General features: G+C 45.0%; 1 protein-coding gene across 2 annotated transcripts in view; it reads right to left on the reverse strand.

Annotated features, from left to right (window-relative positions):
* LOC308140139 (nipped-B-like protein B) overlaps nt 1-13,043 on the reverse strand; it is a 51,399-nt gene extending 38,356 nt beyond the window's left edge. For both annotated transcript variants that reach the window (XM_080509819.1, XM_080509818.1), the window contains exons 1-6: nt 12,973-13,043; nt 9,761-9,910; nt 7,506-7,671; nt 6,076-6,176; nt 1,411-1,519; nt 566-714 (exon numbers count right to left, since the gene is read on the reverse strand). In XM_080509819.1, the coding sequence (XP_080365945.1) occupies nt 566-714; nt 1,411-1,519; nt 6,076-6,176; nt 7,506-7,671; nt 9,761-9,824 (589 nt within the window). In that variant the 5' untranslated portion in view covers nt 9,825-9,910; nt 12,973-13,043. The remainder of the gene's footprint in view (nt 1-565; nt 715-1,410; nt 1,520-6,075; nt 6,177-7,505; nt 7,672-9,760; nt 9,911-12,972) is intronic.
* Nucleotides 13,044-17,538: the final 4,495 nt, after the last annotated feature.

Raw genomic sequence — 17,538 nt, forward strand, 5'->3', positions numbered from 1 at the left:
AACTGCAACGTGCAACAGTTTTGCGAAATGATGGAAAAAAAAAAAGCTGAACACTGATGAAGTACCGGAACATATTTACATGAAATTGACTTTGATCACTATTGACGTAAGACGAAAAGGAGATTTTTGTGTCCCTTTCTCCCGAACCTCCACAAGACAGAGGGTTTCTGAGTTGCTGGGGTCCGATTAGGCAATTCACTAAAGAACACATTAAAATGTTCTCAAACAATAAATACATTTAAAAATATTGTTTAAGGAGATGCAGATGGAGGAATCTAAAAAAAATGTAACTTGCATGTTGCAATGGGGAAATTTGTTTTGTTTTCTAAATTGTTCAAACGTTTGATTTTTAAACACGGTAAAGTGTGTTACGAGAATGAGACGACGTCTTCATCGTGCTCCTTTCCACCACGTTCACATTAATGTATGACCCTGGTAAGCAAAATGTGAACATGGTGAGTGACAGGTTGCTAACCAGCAGAAGGTTTCTATATATATATATAGATAGATAGATAGACAGATAGATAGATAGATAGAGGTGTGGCCGGCCGCCATTTTTCCTCACCCTGCTGCGTCTGCGGGTGCTGCGAGTAGCTGGGGGGGTTGTACTGCATGTAGTCGGCAGGACTCTGGGGGGTGTAGGGGCTCGGGATGGGGCTGTTCTGCTGCGGGACAAAGCGAGCGCCTGAACCGGACTGAGGTGACGTGAAGCATCTGGGGGAGGAAGGAGGAGGAGGAACCGTCAGTACACACACACACACACACACACACACACACACACACACACTCTAAAGCAGTGTTTTTCAACCTTTTTGAGCCAAAACACACTTTTTTGTTTGGAAAAACTCTGGAGTCACACCACCACCACCACCCGAAAGGGTTAAAATGTGAAACTCTGTAGCCTCTATTAACAATATAAAGTCTTTCTCATCAAAGACATCAAAGTCATTGTCATCAAAGACATCAAAGTCATTCTCATCAAAGTTTCATCAACAGGAATCAAGTAAATCCCGAAACAAAGGACTTTTTTTAATAGTGACTCCGTCAGTGTGAAACCTGGACCTGATGGATGAAGAGCTGAGATCCTGGTTCACATTCTTCCTTTTCAAAAACTTCTCCATCACTGTCACTGACACGGTACTTTGATACAAGATGGTAGCAGGAGGTGGAGATGAACCACACTGACGTCTGTCACTTTACATTTCACCGGCAAAGTTCTGTGCTGCCCTCTAGTGGCGAAGAGTATTTATACACGATGACTCTGCAACACACTGTCGGCTGTGAGAGCAAATGTTTTTTTTTTTTTAGACGACACACCTGACGAGATGTGGAGGAAACACCTCGTGGTTGAAAAACACTGCTCTAAAAGGTGACGTTTCAGTTAAGTGAGTGAAAGGCGGAGATCCTGACCCGGAGGGGCTTTGAGGAACGGAGGTTTGCTGATAGTTTGATGCTGGACTCCCATGGACCTGGTTCTGGGATATCTTGTACTGCTGGATCATCGGCTGCTGTCTCGCACCTGAAAGTCGAGGAGGAAAAAAAACAAACTATTAGACGCAGAAAAACAAGGAAATAATGCAGCGGCTCGGTAAAAAGTCAGGTTCTTGTCACAGGCCCTCGTTTATGTCCATTGAAAACCAGACACAACACAGAGCGCGGAGCCGAGGTATGGAACCACCTTGCTGCACCAAGCAATGCTGGCAGGTGGGATTTGCTAAGAACACCCACAATGCAACACCGACAGGGGATTCTTGAACATTTCACTGTGTTTTACACCAGAAGGTTTCACTAAGAGTGGATTTATGTTGAAATCATAAGTCATTTTCTCCAGCAATTTGGGTTTTTTTGGTGAAAAAACAGACTTTTTTTTAATCACGTGTACTTTGCGCCTCAACAAAGGAAAATGCTAACGTGTAAATTCAAAGCTTATTATGGCACTATTTCACCGGTGCAGCCCACTCCGGAGGAAATTGTTTGCGGCGCCTGAACTGGAATGACCTTTGACAAATAACTTGACTTTCTAATACAGTGTCAGATCACAGTTAAGGTTACTTTTCCTATAGAGCATATCCATACGTTGACCTTTTATTAAACCAAACAGCCTCTTGGGATTTATTTGCACGACAATATGTAATAATTACCATCTCCACATTGCCACAGGATCACAATTCTATTCGGAGTTCCTACCTGATGCCCACAAAACTCCCCAAACAAGGCACAAACTAATTATTGCGAAATATAAAGTGACCGAGCGTGGACACCTTCAGAAATACATAAAGATTAGTAGTAAAGAGAAGGAGCGTCAAATACAGTTTAGTTCAGGGGCCACAATCGGCTCAATATAAAATAGTGTCATAATAACGCTTAAGTATAAATATAAGACTTTTTTTTTGTTGTGGTATGTGTGATTAAAAAATGCCTATTTTCACAAAAACCAAATAATTACTACTGAAAAACGTTTAAAATGATTCAAATCTTCTTTCTGCTTCATCGTCATGAGCTTCTGCTCTGCGATTGGCTCCGTTTGGGTATTTAAAAAAAGTATTAATTTATATTTAAAGAAGGTGTAACGGAGTTAAAAATGCACTTTATTTATTGTCGTGTTGAGTTTTTGTGGAATTTTATCTCAATAGTTTTATTTTCATTGCCAATTTATTTTTGCTTTATTTTTGAATCGCCTTTTTTTTTTTTTTTTGCACTCGGCCTCGTTTGTCCCTCCCGGGCCTCCGTAGTTCCTCAACGTTGGTTTTAATGGCCGAGGGGAAGTTGTGTGGGAATTCACTGCTGCAACTTCGTGCTGTTTTGTCTGTAAATTTAGTTTTTACTGTAGATTTATTTATTTGTTCATGTTATGTCATGCCATTTCACTATATATATATATATATATATATATACACATTTTGTTTTTAGAGACGCATGTATGCTCATTCATTTTGGCGTGATTTTCCAGAAACGCTCCGTGACGTCAGAACACTTTTTATTTTATGTTTAGAACCGGAGTGGAGGAAAGGCCCAATGAGACGATCGATTCTATTTTGGATCTTTTCTACAGTGATTAAATCAAGAACACTGGATGGACTCATGGTCAACCCCCCCCCTCCCCCCCAATCCCCCCCCCCCCCCCCCCCCCACAAGACACTGGATCCTTCCTCCCCACGGCAATAAGACTTTTTAACTCTTTCACCTCCGTCAGAGCCTCAATCACCACCTGGACTAAATTACATTGATGCTTATATTATATCATATATTTCACATTGCATGTACATATACATATATTTATACATGTGCAAGTACACTATTACCATTTGTATTATTGTTATTATTATCATTAGAAGTATACTATTACTATTGGTATTATTATTATTATTATTATTATATTATTATTACTGATATATATATATATATTGTTGTTATTTTATTGCTACCGTATTGTTATTGTTATATTAGTGCTACGATTATTAGTAGTGCTATACACGAGTATTATACACTATTTCACACTGTTATCTGTATTATTATTACTGATATATATATATATATTGTTATTTTATTGCTACCATTATTAGTAGTGCTATACACGAGTATTATACACTATTTCACACTGTTATTATTATTATTACTGATATATATATATATATTGTTATTGTTATATTAGTGCTACGATTAGTAGTACTATACACGAGTATTATACTCTATTACACACTGTTATTATTATTACTGATATATATATATATATTGTTATATTATTGCTACCATTATTAGTAGTACTATACACAAGCATTATACACTATTTCACACTGTTATTATCTGTATTATTATTACTGATATATATATATATATATTGTTATTTTATTGCTACCATTACTAGTAGTACTATACACAAGTATTATACTCTATTACACACTGTTATTATCTGTATTATTATTATTATTACTGATATATATATATATGTTATATTATTGCTACAATTATTAGTAGTACTATACACGAGTATTATACTCTATTACACACTGTTATTATCTGTATTATTGTTATTATTATTATATAATACCTACTTCTAATGCCACTGCACCTTACTATTTATTTATCTTGTTTTTATCTCGTCTTATTTCTAAGTGCCCATGTTCCGTTCTGCGTTTTACTTTATGTCTTATACCCACATATTTTAATTTTTTACTTTTATTACTATTCTATTGTATTTCATAGTATTCGTATGTACCAGATTGCTGCAACAAGACAATTTCCCTTCGGGGATGAATAAAGTAATTATCTATCCATCTATCTATCTATCTAATCCAGCCGCTGCAGTTTCCATAACTATCACAGGCTATGTAAGTTAGCATGCGCGCCGTACACGGGGGATAATTACCTGTAATTACAGGCCGCGGCAGCCGGTGATTAAAGCAGAAAACTTCTCCCAAACAAAAGGTTAAAAGGCTAAAATCTGCGAGTGTTTCTGGTAATTAGCCGTGTCGCTGTTGACGGCCAAACACTCGGCGTCTGGGTTTCCTGGTCACAACGTTTCTCAGCGGCTTCAACGTACGATCACAAAACATCCCCGTTTTCTTTTCAAGTCCAATGATGTAATCTGAGCTTCACAGGTGGGAAAATGTATTTAACCCCTTTGTTGGGCGTATTTGCTCACTTCCACCTGTGTGAGGCTCTAAAATAGAAGTTTAGGAATATTAAAGATTTGAACTTTTTGCTGTTGCCCCATTGAACGCGTGACAAAAATCCACATTTTAGGGTGTATTTAGCAACATTTGCTGTTAATAAGGCGATACGATTGTTTAGCTTCGCCAGAAACATTGAGATTAGTCGCGATTTTTAGCGGATTTGTATGCATATCGCATAACTATTGTTTTACGACCTGTGGAAAATTGACCCTTCAAATAAATGCAGGTTTAAATTCCCAAACTTTCAAGTCATGTGACTTCACCTCTGAAGCAAAGAGGGTCAAATATCAGGCCGGAGATCGAACACAAAATCAAGTGACGGCAACCAAGTAGTAACGCAATATAGACTTTTTCATAATGTACGTAAACAATGTCGCTCAAAACCAAAAGGTCAACATCTGGAGTTGTCGTCATTATCACACGTCTCACGTCGTTCCTGTCGTTTTATAAATGTCAGGTGTGAAAAGCACCAGTGGATCCAGACTGAACCGTCTATTCAGAACGAGGGATTCCCTTCCCTTCTCTTCCCTTCTCTTCTCTTCTCTTCTCTTCCCTTCTCCCCCCTTCTCTTCTCTTCTCTTCTCTTCTCTTCTCTTCTCTTCCCTTCTCTTCTCTTCCCTTCTCTTCCCTTCTCTTCTCTTCTCGCGCTCGTTTCGTTATGATATTTGCGTGGTTTGTCCTGTTTGGGCGTCCGGAGGGAACGCCGGCATACAAATCATACAAGACGTGCAACAAGGCTCCGCCCCTCTCTCTCTGTCTCTCTCTCTCTCACTCACCCTCTCACGTCTCTCACTCTCTCTCACCCTCTCTCGTCTCTCACTCTCTCCCGTCTCTCCCCCTCTCTCGTCTCTCTCCCCTCTCTCCTCTCACTCTCTCTCCTCTCTCACATCTCTCTCCCGTCTCTCACCCTCTCTCTTCTCTCTCACATCTCTCGTCTCTCTCTCCCCCCTCACTCTCTCTCCCCCTCTCTCGTCTCTCACTCTCTCTCCCCCTCTCTCGTCTCTCCCCTCTCTCATCTCTCCCGTCTCTCAGTCTCTCTCGTCTCTCACTCTCTCTCCCCCTCTCTCGTCTCTCACCCTCTCTCGTCTCTCACTCTCTCCCCTCTCTCGTCTCTCCCGTCTCTCACATCTCTCTCTCTCACGTCTCTCAGTCTCTCTCGTCTCTCACTCCCGCTCTCTCGTCTCTCACCCTCTCTCGTCTCTCACTCTCTCTCACCCTCTCTCGTCTCTCTCACATCTCTCGTCTCTCACTCCCCCTCTCTCGTCTCTCACCCTCTCTCGTCTCTCTCACATCTCTCGTCTCTCTCCCCTCTCTCGTCACTCTCACATCTCTCTCTCTCTCTCCTTCTCACACCCCCCCCCCCCCCCCCCCCCCCCCACAACCTTGGAGGAGGTTTGCCTACTTTTGTCCCTGAAGATTTTGGGGTTCCTGGCCAGCAGCGTCTGCAGGAGCAGCGGCATGTCTCCCTCGGGTTCATCGTTGCCCAGGTTGTCCTTCAGCTCTCTGTGGAACAAGACAAACACCAGAGTCACTTCTCCTCCCGTCGCCTCGCAAAAAAACACTTCCACACTCGAGCCGGGTCCGTCTGCTGCTTCGTCTTCCTACTTTGTTTTTACTTGATTCTATCCTCTTGATTAATCTCTTGTGTTTACTGATGGTTTTGATCCACCTGGTGGCGTCAAGGAGTAAAAGGTCGTTCACGCCACAACGTAGCCACTAAAAATGCATCGTTTTTTTTGTTTATTTTCCTTGAATTTCAGGAAAATTTTGCGTTTACAGAAATGCTGATAACGACAGGCTGGACCACTCGTCGATGCTGTTAAATTTTTTTCCAATGAAACCACACACACACGTGCGCAGAGATCAATTCGCTCTAAACCAGGGGTGTCAAACATGCGGCCCAGGGGCCAGAACCGTCCCGCCACAGGTTCTAATCCGGCCCGCCATGGGATTTTTATTTTATTTTTTTAAAGTAAAAATATAGAAACTGACAGAGGCTGATCTAAAAACACTGGATCGGCAATAAACTACATTCAAAAACGCCCTTTGGTCAGAATTAATTAATGCATCTGTGGAGGACACCTTTCACAATAAAGGTGTCCAATTTATGTGAAGTGATACTTTAGACACGTAAACTCCAAAACAATTTCCAGATGATGACAAATTGTTTTAATCCTGAATAAAAAGACGAGATCCAGATACAGGTGACTGAGGGTTTGTTTTTTTTTGCAAATATAATATGTGATTAACTTTAATATGTATATTTCAGAATAGAGCGGCAAATTCTTGCAGATCAAAAGGATCAAAAGAAGGAAAGACTTTGATATTTGTCCGTATCTGCAGTTTAATGTTACGTTTGACTTGTTGGCCCTCCAGAGGTCAGATCAGGTTGATGTGGCCCCTCAACTGAAATCAGTTTGACGCCCCTGGTTTAGAAGTGCGATAAGAACACCGTTTGTCTTCAGAGCGTCACGACTCCTCGTCCACGTTCTCCTGGGAACTTTTTTGCAAAAAAAAACGATGCGTTTTGACTTGAAACGTTGCGTAAACGTGTTGTCGTTTTGTCTCCTTCTTTTTTGAGGTTATATTGATTTACGCCACACAAAACTATCACATGCTGCCTCTTTAAAGCAATCCTACCACTGGTTTTTTTGTTTTTTTTGAAACGGCAAAATATCCCATGTTGCATTCACACTGGAATTAAAAATGACGAAACACCTCAAAGCACCAAAAAACTAAAAATTTAACAAACCCTTCGATTTTTATCCAGCACAGTCATCTCCATCCCGGACAAGGATATGATATATTGAAAGCCGGGTCACGGGGACTCACATGTGTTCGGTGGACACCTGGTTAAGGCTGTGTGCCAGCTGAGTCACCAGGTTCTCATCTCGGCACACCAGCAGGCTGCTGACCTCTTCGGAGATCCTTCCATTGTACAGGAGACTTTTAGCGGTGGTGGCGGGGAGAGGAGAAGGCAAAGGCAGCTGGTTCAACACTAAAAGGATCATTTAAATGGAAATTAGGTTTAGTGCGTGGGAGCAGGGCGGGAACATGAATTAAAAAAAGGCACCTAAGATGATCGGGGGAAAAAAAATGCATCGGAATGGCGAAGAAACATCGGAGACTTTTTGACGTCTTGCACTAGTTTGACTGAAAGACCTCAGCATGCACAACAAGTGCGATCCTGTTGTGTGATAATGCTGAACACGTGTCTTGTCGTCTGAAAGTGAACCAGCGCTTTTCAGAGCGTGGGGGTGAGCCTCCCCAAGAAGGAGAGCTTCCAGCAGTCGCAGGAAGATCTGCTGGAAAACTTTTTCCTTCTGCTTTTTTATTTATTGGTTTTTTTTTAGAAGATACCAATATGAAAACCGAATGTTAAAACTATGAATCGTCTACTCAAAACACATTTTTACAACCAAATTGGCCAGAAGTGTATTTCTAGAGCAACTGGTCATTGGCTAAGCCCCCCCCCCCAAACACAAACCAGCTAATAGCATTCAGCCACCGACTGCCTGGAATTGGAACAAACATTCTCAGCTTCGTGGAGCCGGACACACTTTACTCATTTTCTGGGCTATTAAACTAATTTAGGGTGAAACGACGTGCCTGGAGCTCACGACCAGATACCCCCCCAAATAACAGCGAGGTTCATTTGATCCCACTGGAACCAGAACCTGGACCCCCGTCTCCCGTGGACGAAGCCGAGAAGGCCGAACACGACGAGAGACGAGGGACGTCCACTGTTCCAAGTCGGGCCTCGTCTCGTACGACGTTAGCGATCTTGGTCGTACAATAGCAATCACGCGACGCGGAGCAGCGATGAGCTTTCCTGAAGCTCACCGCCTAGCTTAACCCGATTAACGCTGGCGTTAGCCGCCGGCATCAACGTGACGAGCTAATTAAGCTAGGTGGCTGAGCGCCAGACGGATCGTCCGAATTAGCAGCAGCAACTAAAAAGGGAGGGGGGGGCTTAGCCAAAGGTCAATTGACAAAATTGAAAACAAGCCATAAAGCAAAACCGTTAAATAGTTTCTGAATATTAAATTAAAAGCTGTGAACAGTAATAGCTTCTAAGAATGTCTGCCCAGCGCCGGTGGTTGCCGGTTCACGCTGCTCTTTCCTCGCCACGCTTTGAAAAGCCTCTGGTCCAGAGTGCGTGAGCACAAACTCTCCGGTTCGGAAAACATGCAAAAATCCCCCACCAAGCAAAAGAAATACCGTATTTTCCACACTATAAGGCACATGGAATAGACCAGTGGTCAGCAACCTTTATAGCTCAAAGCCATTAGGTTACATTTTCCACTGATTATAACACCCAGAGAGGTGCACACGCTTTATTTTGATAGTCCTACCTGCAGCCTATGCCAGGAGGACACTACACACAAAACCTTCTTCACTGCTGGTTGACAACTTACAACTACCGGTAATCAACTAAACTACATGAACTAAGCGACAAAAACACAACACAACACAATTATTACCGACACCACAAACCAAATAGAACCCCCAATAATTGCATTTAAAACACCACAAACAGAAACTCCCATAATTCATTGCAGCTATCGGCTGCACTGAGGAGCTCAGGATGCAAGGCATGATGGGAATTCATGTTTTGTGTCGTTGGAGGTTATTGTGGGTTGTTGTTGGGCTTGGTGTTGTGTTGATTGTGTTTATGCTGTGTTTTTGTTCCCCAGTTTAGGGAGGAATTATTTCATCTAGTTTATTTTGGTTTGTTAGAATGTTGGTGTGCAACCATGAGTGATGAAGGTGTTGTGTGGAGTGTCGTCCGCTCTGAAGATCCAGTTGTGAAGTTAGAGTTGTCAAAATAAGAGCTTCTGGTTGTTCAGCTGTCAAATAGCAGTCTCAAGTAGAGCAATTCTTCCATATATAAGGCGCACTGGCAGCTTTTGAGAAAATTTGAGGTATTTAGGTGAGCCTTATAGGGCGGAACATACGGCACATTTTTTTTTTTTAATTACAAATCAACCGCAAGCCTTCTCGGCATCTCTCAAGTAACACCACCATCAGTCCTATGTAAGCTTTTTCAACGTGACCATTTTGCAGCGAGGACGTGTTGCACTTACAGTCTGTCAGGCTAGCAATTCCAGCAAGAGTAGTGATGGGAACATGAGGCATATCACCATTCATGCTGAAGATGAGGTCAAGAGGTCGTGTCAATGCACAGGCTGCTTAATATCACCAATCACTTCCTGTTTTGTCACATCTCCAAAGTGCTGCGGGAGACAAGAGAGAGAAAAACAAAACAAAAAAAAACGTAAGACATTCAAGAAAGAGGATTCACGTGAAACAAGCGCTCCTGACAGACAGATATTGCTGATTGTTTTCCAGCTCCCAGTGTTTCCTCCCGGACGGAGGATCCGGGACAGCGTCAGCACACGGGGGGGGGGGGGGGGGGGGGGGGGCATTATTACAGTGGCAGCATATCTCTACCTCTGACATAGACACTTTATAGCAGCAAGCCTGGACATGTCTTTATCGGTTATTGATGCGAGGGTCGGAGGAGAAGAGCATCTTCTTCCCGGGTGCGTTTTCCTCTGTAAATGAGCATCTTGGTGGACGTGAAACTTCCTGGAAATCTAAATCTAATGAGGCGGGTATGACCCGTCATCGACGCGTCAGAACTGACTGAACTACAACACCATTGGTCTCGTGGTTTACTTTCACCACGACAGCCGAAATATACGAAACCCAGAACTTATTAAACATCCCGGAGAGAGAAAAATCGACTTCAACCCTGAACCCAATTTCCTCTGTGATCGCACACACGTGATGCAGTTTGGAGGTGAACCTTCGGTCTCGAGTCAATCACTTCAGCTGCGCTGTAATTAGCAGTCGGGTACAGTTTTCCGATGGGGAAAAACAAGACAACGCCGTTGTTTTGTTTGTCCGTTTGCCGATCTTGTCACATCCGACACGCAGACTAAAATGAGGGTGAACAGTGAAAAGGGGAAAACCACGATTTTTCCATCGACACGATCGCCACAAAACAGACGTATCAATAAATACTTTAACAACAATTTTCATCCGAGGCGAACGATCTGATGGTCAGACTCTCCGTCCATCGCGAAGTCCAAATCGCTATCTTCGCTAAAGCGGACGGGATTTTAGTGAAGATGGGAGCACGAATAACAAAAAGCACCTCAAAAAAAAAAATGCGGAAAATTAGGGGAATAGGTTGCTCCGGCTATTGTTAACGACTTTGGTGAAAAAACATATACTAGAAGCGATACACAAGCAGGCACACACGAGACTCCATGAGAGATTTTCTGGTTCCGACTGAGATTCACATGAAAAAATTACAAGAAAATGGATTTCTGGGGAGAAAACACACGTATCTGATTTGTCATAGATGCAGTGTTGCTCTACTGTTTTCCTGTTTTGTTAGTGCTAAACAAACAAAAATGAAGCATGATTGAAGTTCTGGGGAAGAGATCATTCACGCCTGTGGTACAATTTCCTCTATATATATGTAATTACACTGACTGTGTGATATTTTTTTTATTCGAATTAAGATGGACATGTGATAAATGTAGAGTTTGATAAGCTTGAACTCAGCTTTCTGCCGCAAATGACTGGAATCACCGGCAACAGACCTTCAAACTTATTCCACATCTACGACCGGTAATGAAGGACGCAATTTCACTTGCTTTTATTTGTGATGCGTTTCTTAAAATAGATCACTAGTGATAATACTTGTCGCACGGCGGGTCAGTGGTTGACACTTGTGTCATAGTGAAAAGGTCATGGGTTCAAATGCGCTCTCAGTGTGTGTGTGTGGGGGGGTTTTCTCAGTGTAAAAACATGCATGAGAGGTTAATCGGTGACCCTAAAGTTGCTCCTGGGTGTGAGTGGCTGTCCTGTAATGTGTCCGGGGCAATAAGAAGCTGGGACTGGCTCCAGTGACCCTGCACAGGATGAAGCAGCCACAGGAGATGAACGGATGAGGAATACATCGCGACACGCAATGCTAATGCAAAAAAAGTTGATACGTTACATTGATTTTTTTCCCCGGCTTTAAATGTGCCGAATTCAAAAGGAAATTGTATTTTAAAAGGGCAGATCCGATGTAAGATTTCAGGCCCGGGGAATACACAGTGTACCTGTGTGCTGATGGCCAATTTGCAGTTTGTTTTGAGTTTATTCTCACACAACACATTCCCTGGTCAACATCCAGACAACACTGGTTTTCAGGTGGTGGGGACGAGACCCTCCAACCTCTCTTTACTCCCCCCCCCCCCCCATGCCAACACCGAGGCGTATGCACACTTTGCTCCACATTCGAGGCCCGGGAACGATGCTTTTTCCACCGACGGTCTTAAGTGTCACAACAAAACACCGTCCGACAGATTTACTGATTAAAAAGTTGACATGGATCTCCTGTGTCCGACTCTCGCTAGCTCGCCTGCGTTGCCTCATTCACGCTCGCGGAGAAAAAGCAGAGAGAATTAGATAAAGGGGGGGGGGGGGGGAACCGTGCCAGAGCCCTCGGTGATCAACAATTCGTGTAAAATTTCCTCTTTTGTTTCGGTGACAGAGTCAAACTGACGGACGAACCCGAACCAGCGCAGCGACGTTAGCCTCGTCCTGACGTTATAGTTGGGATCCCTTCGCTACTCGCTGCTTCCTGGCTCTTCTCGAGCGAAGCAGGGAGAGAGAAAAAAAAAAAAAACAACGACGGGATGTCAGTGAAAGGGATGAAATAAATGATTCAAAAAAAAAAAAAAGGAAAAAAGATAGGAGTCGGGCTTAGCCGGCTAGCCAGCGGGGGGATGTAGCTAACGGGTGCTAACAGGCTAGCCGTAGCCTCCTCCGGTGAGTTGCCCTAGCTTTAGCATCACCGGCTGCATCAGGCGCAGTTAGCCGCCGCTGGCTCGCTCGCTCCGCGTCGGTCCTCTCCCCGCAGACGCGGCTCGCTCGTATCGGTGCGAGCCGTTCTAAGCAAGCCCCGCGTCCCCAGCCGTGGCCTTCGCCGACGCGTACCCCCCCCCCACCCCCTCTCCCCTCTCCCCTCTCCCACGGCTCGCAGCGGAACCGGGGACTTGCCTTGCGAGGAAGCGTATAACCCCGACCCCGACGACCAAGGAAGCCAGCCGGGGGTACAAAGCAGCAAAAAAAAATAAAAAAAATAGACCCCCCCCCATCACAAATCGAGAATTACCCCCTCGGCCCGGTCCGGCGGAGGCTCCTGACGGGTGAGCGGCACGGAGGGGACCCGCGGGGAGGCTGGAGAAAGCACCTGGAAGGAGGCTGGGACTGCCGGACGGAGCTTATTTACCTCTGGATGTGATGAGAAAGAGAAGTGGTTCTGGTGGAGGAGGAGGCGGAGGGAGGAGGAGGAGGAGGGGGGAGGAGCAGGAGTAGGATGGCAGCTGGAGGAGGAGGAGGAGGCGGCTCTGGCTCCCTCTCTGCCCCGCTGCTCGAACAGCTCCTCCGGGTAGCGGCTAGGTGAGGTAGCGCACAGCGGTGGTTTTAAAAGAAGAAGACGAAGAAGAAGAAGAAGAAGGGAAAAAAAAAAAACCTCCGTCCGCGCGACACCGCGTTCCCGCGGCTTCTCGCTCTCTTGTCCTCGCGGGCGGGCGAGCGAGCGCGCGCTCCAATCGAATCGCCCCGGCGGGATTCGCTGCTTGTCGGGAGGCCGGAGGAGCGCGAGGCGAGTCCAGCGGCGGACAACAACAATGGGAGGAGGCCTGGAGGAGGAAGCGCACCGCCGGCTCGCTCTCATTCAAAATGCCGACCGGGAGAAGCCTTCATTCGGCGAGAACTCCCTCCACCGGCGGGAGCTCGCACTGATAACTATCGTTTGGCGATGGGCGCTCTAAAAATAGACGCACACGTTCCAAACAGTCATTAAATGTCCATAATTTGTGGTGCTTGAAAAAGGTCCCGTCATCATATCAACCCTATTTTTTCTGTTAATTCCTCACACTGGTTTGTGTCCAAGTGTGTCTGACAGGTGACTCGTTCCCCAGTCAGCTGATTCACTCCCACCGAAAAGTTTAAGAGATTAGAATCTGGCTCCTCTCACACGTCAGGACAAATTAGGATTGTAGGATTCCATGAACATCTTCATCCCTCAAACTGTCCACCAAGTCCCTGGACTTCAGCTGGACGCGTCACGGCCTCATTCCTCTTGTGGAAGAAAAAAAAAATCTGGTTTCCTTCAATTTGCCTTTTTTTTGTGTGCAGTTTGTTGAGCTTTTCTTCCCACAGTCCAGAAAAAGGAGGTCAAGTTGTACAAAAAGATCGGCGGGATGATGTTGACTCGTCTCCACAACAAACATAAACAACAGTCATAAAGAGTCCTGCCTTACAATTCACGATGCTAAAAAAACTTTTTGCATTTTATTTGAACTGTTTCAGTCTATTTTTCAAGCAGTTTAAGACCATTTTATTTCAAATTGCTGCTGTTTTGACAATTTTGGTTCTTTTTAAAAGATTTTTTTCCTCCCAATTCTAAGCTTTTGTTTCGATTAGAAACTATAATCATTTTAGTTTTTGGGGTTTTGTTTCCATTTCTTGTGGTTTTAGTAATTGCTTTTAATTGTTGTGCCTATTTTTCAAGAGCCCATTTCAGCCAGGAGTTAAGAGTCCCTTTAAAAAAAGACTGTTGTGTACAAAGCTAATAAAAATAATATTAAAAAAAAAAGTTTGATTGATGTATATTTAGTGAAAGTTGCAGGGAGCTGCAGGTTGCAGAACCCTGGACTAATGTTTGACTCCTCATCTCCACGAAGACACACCAGGGGGTTATAAACACGGACACACTACAGTTGGACATTCATGAAGACAGTTTAATAAACGTGTCATGTCCCCCTCTTGTGGAGAAAATGGAAAACCTTCCTGATCAACAGGTTCTTGAAACATCACTGTGGAACTTTAACCACAGAGCAAATTCAATCATCATACTTTCATAGCTTAAAAGTATCCAGAGATACAGTCTGTGGTACATTTTGATATTAGAATGGTCAACATTTAATCCAAACTGGAGGAGAAGTCGGCCAAAGAAACACACAGAAGATGAGAAACTAATGCTATGATTTCTTCCAGCATTCACACGATTCTGTATTAATGTTTGTAAACAGACAAAGGGGGCGGGGCTTCTTTCTCAATTTTGAATGGGGGCGTGGTCTAGTTTGCCAAGACGTCAGTGTGTGAGACTCACTTTGCATATGAGAGTTAGCTAAGATCAAAGGTCATGACATCATAATACTTCACAACTAACCGCTGCCTTTCATGATCAGAGGATTCTAGAAGGCAGCAGTCATGACATCCTAATGCTTCACAACTAAACGCTGCCTTTGATGATCAAAGGATCATTTGCCTATTTAATGATCATTTTCAGCCAGAGATTCACATTGACTGGAAATTCTGGACGTGAAAGCAGCTTTTTTCTGTTGACAGCAATTTTACCCCCCAAATCTCTCAACGGTTATTATATTATATTATCACAATTGCAAATCGTGACGACAACAAGGACATCGCATCTGCTGACATAGAAGCCACAGGGTGAGTATTTTTTAACCCTTGAACACAAAAGGTAGGTTTACATGATGTTCCCCGCTGGCAACCCTACCCTTGGGGGGCATACACGTGCTTAAAAATAGCCCGGCGTCCAGTTTTATCCGTAGAAAGCTTTGACAGAAGGTCAAAAAGGTGCCACGCCTCCGTTTGGGGCAACCAGGGCTGCCGGGAACATTGTGTAAACCTGCCTTAACGCTGGGTGATTTTCATTTATTTGTGTGAGTGCTTGTTCTGACAACTGTTTGCATCTTGTGACTGGCTTCGGCTCCTGCAGTCTAACAAATCTGAACCATTCAAGTATCAAATGTTTTATTTTGTTTTTGTTTTTTTTGTGTTTTTTTTACAGAGATTCTTACTTCGTTTTAACAAACACAAGAAGGATGTCTTCATGTTCGAAGCGCCAAGGAGGTGGATCAGCCATGGGAAGCAAATTGCAGCAAGTCAAGGAGTTGCATGGGGCCATGAGACACTACTGCAAACGTAATGTGGAGATAAATGCAGATTTCGACAAGTTGCAGCATCGCTTCAGTAGCTTGAAGGAGGAGAAGGAGAAACTGCGGGAGGAGGAGGTTTGGAAAGCCCAGGTCTTTTTAGAATCCAAACAACAACAAATGGACTTAAAGACTCAAGAGGAGCTCCAGGAGACGCACCGACTCCTCGCACAGAGCCGGCAGAAGGTCAAGGCGATGGACCTAATCCTCAGAAAGACCCAGAAGGAGGTCCAGAACCTGAGAGGCAGTCTCAAGTCTCAGCAGGAGGGAGCTGAAACGGCTCGCATGGAATCCAACCACCTCCAGGAGCAGATCCTCGTCCTCCACACAGAACTGAGCCAGAAGAGTGAGGAGGTGATGAAGTTGACCTCCCTCCTGGAGACCACCAGGGCTGAGAAGGAGGAAGCAGTGGCCACTGTGCAGGAGAGGGACGCAGCTGGAGACACTTTCCAGGAAAGACATGACAGGACAGTGGGACATCTCACAAGGGAAGTCACCGCCGCCAGGCAACACGTGAAGGAGTCCCTCAAGCAGTGGGAGGACCGCTGGGCCCGTCGGGAAGAGCAGGTGGCTTCACTAATGTCAGCTCTGCAGGAGGAGCACCGGGAAACACTGACCCTCCTCGCAATGGAGAGAGACGAAGCAGCCAGGAAGTCTGAGTTCCACAAGGTGGCGCTCATGAAAAGGAACCAGGAATGTGTGGCAGAGCTGAATACGGTGAAGACCACGGTGAAGCTCGCGGGGGCCGAGTGGACGAGGAGGCTTGAAGCTCTGGAGCAGCGACTGCACAGCGAGAGGAGGCTGAAGGAGGAGCTGCTGGAAAGGTCCAGACAGGCGGAGGACACCTGGACGGCCAAGGAGGAGGGGTGGACGGAGGAGAAGAGGAGGACCAAACTGGACATCCAGGTTCTCGTCGACCAGGTCGTCAAGCTGAGGGAGCTGGCGTACAAGACTGACCGGGAGAAGGCCAAGATGAAGAAGGCGGAGGAGAAAGCTCAGAAGGTCGCCTGGAGAGAGAGGAGAAAGAGGAAGAGTGAGTGAAGAGCTGGAGACGGATGATATAAAGCAGGGATGGGGGACCTCCGGCCCGCTAGGCGGTTTGGTGTGGCCCTCTAGACGGTTTGGTGTGGCCCGCTAGACGGTTTGGTGTGGCCCTCTAGACGGTTTGGTGTGGCCCGCTAGACGGTTTGGTGGGGCCCTCTAGACGGTTTGGTGGGGCCCTCTAGACGGTTTAGTGTGGCCCTCTAGACGGTTTGGTGTGGCCCTCTAGACGGTTTGGTGGGGCCCTCTAGACGGTTTGGTGGGGCCCTCTTGGTGCGGGTCGGTTGTCATAGTTTTGTCATAATTTTTCGTTCAATAAATCATCATATAATAATTAGTTTTTCCTGTCATGATTTTCCCAAATGGTATGGTACGGTATGGTACGGTACGGTATGGTATGGTACGGTACGGTACGGTATGGTATGGTATGGTACGGTATGGTATGGTATGGTATGGTTTCTATTTGGACAGAGAAAGTGTAGAATTTAACATCTACCAAGAAGAAAAGATCCATTGTACCAGGTTATACCAGGTTGTACCAGGTTATACCAGGTTATACCAGGTTATACCAGGTTGTACCAGGACCAGGTTGTACCAGGTTATACCAGGTTGTACCAGGTTGTACCCGGTTGTACCAGGTTGGACCAGGTTGGACCAGGACCAGGTTGTACCAGGACCAGGTTGTACCAGGTTGTACCAGGTTGTACCAGGTTGTACCAGGTTATACCAGGTTGGACCAGGTTGGACCAGGTTTTAGCAAAAAGCCTCATTTCCCCCCGTCGTCCCCG

This window comes from Blennius ocellaris (genome assembly GCF_963422515.1).
Source record: "Blennius ocellaris genome assembly, chromosome: 15".
Taxonomy (NCBI): domain Eukaryota; kingdom Metazoa; phylum Chordata; class Actinopteri; order Blenniiformes; family Blenniidae; genus Blennius; species Blennius ocellaris.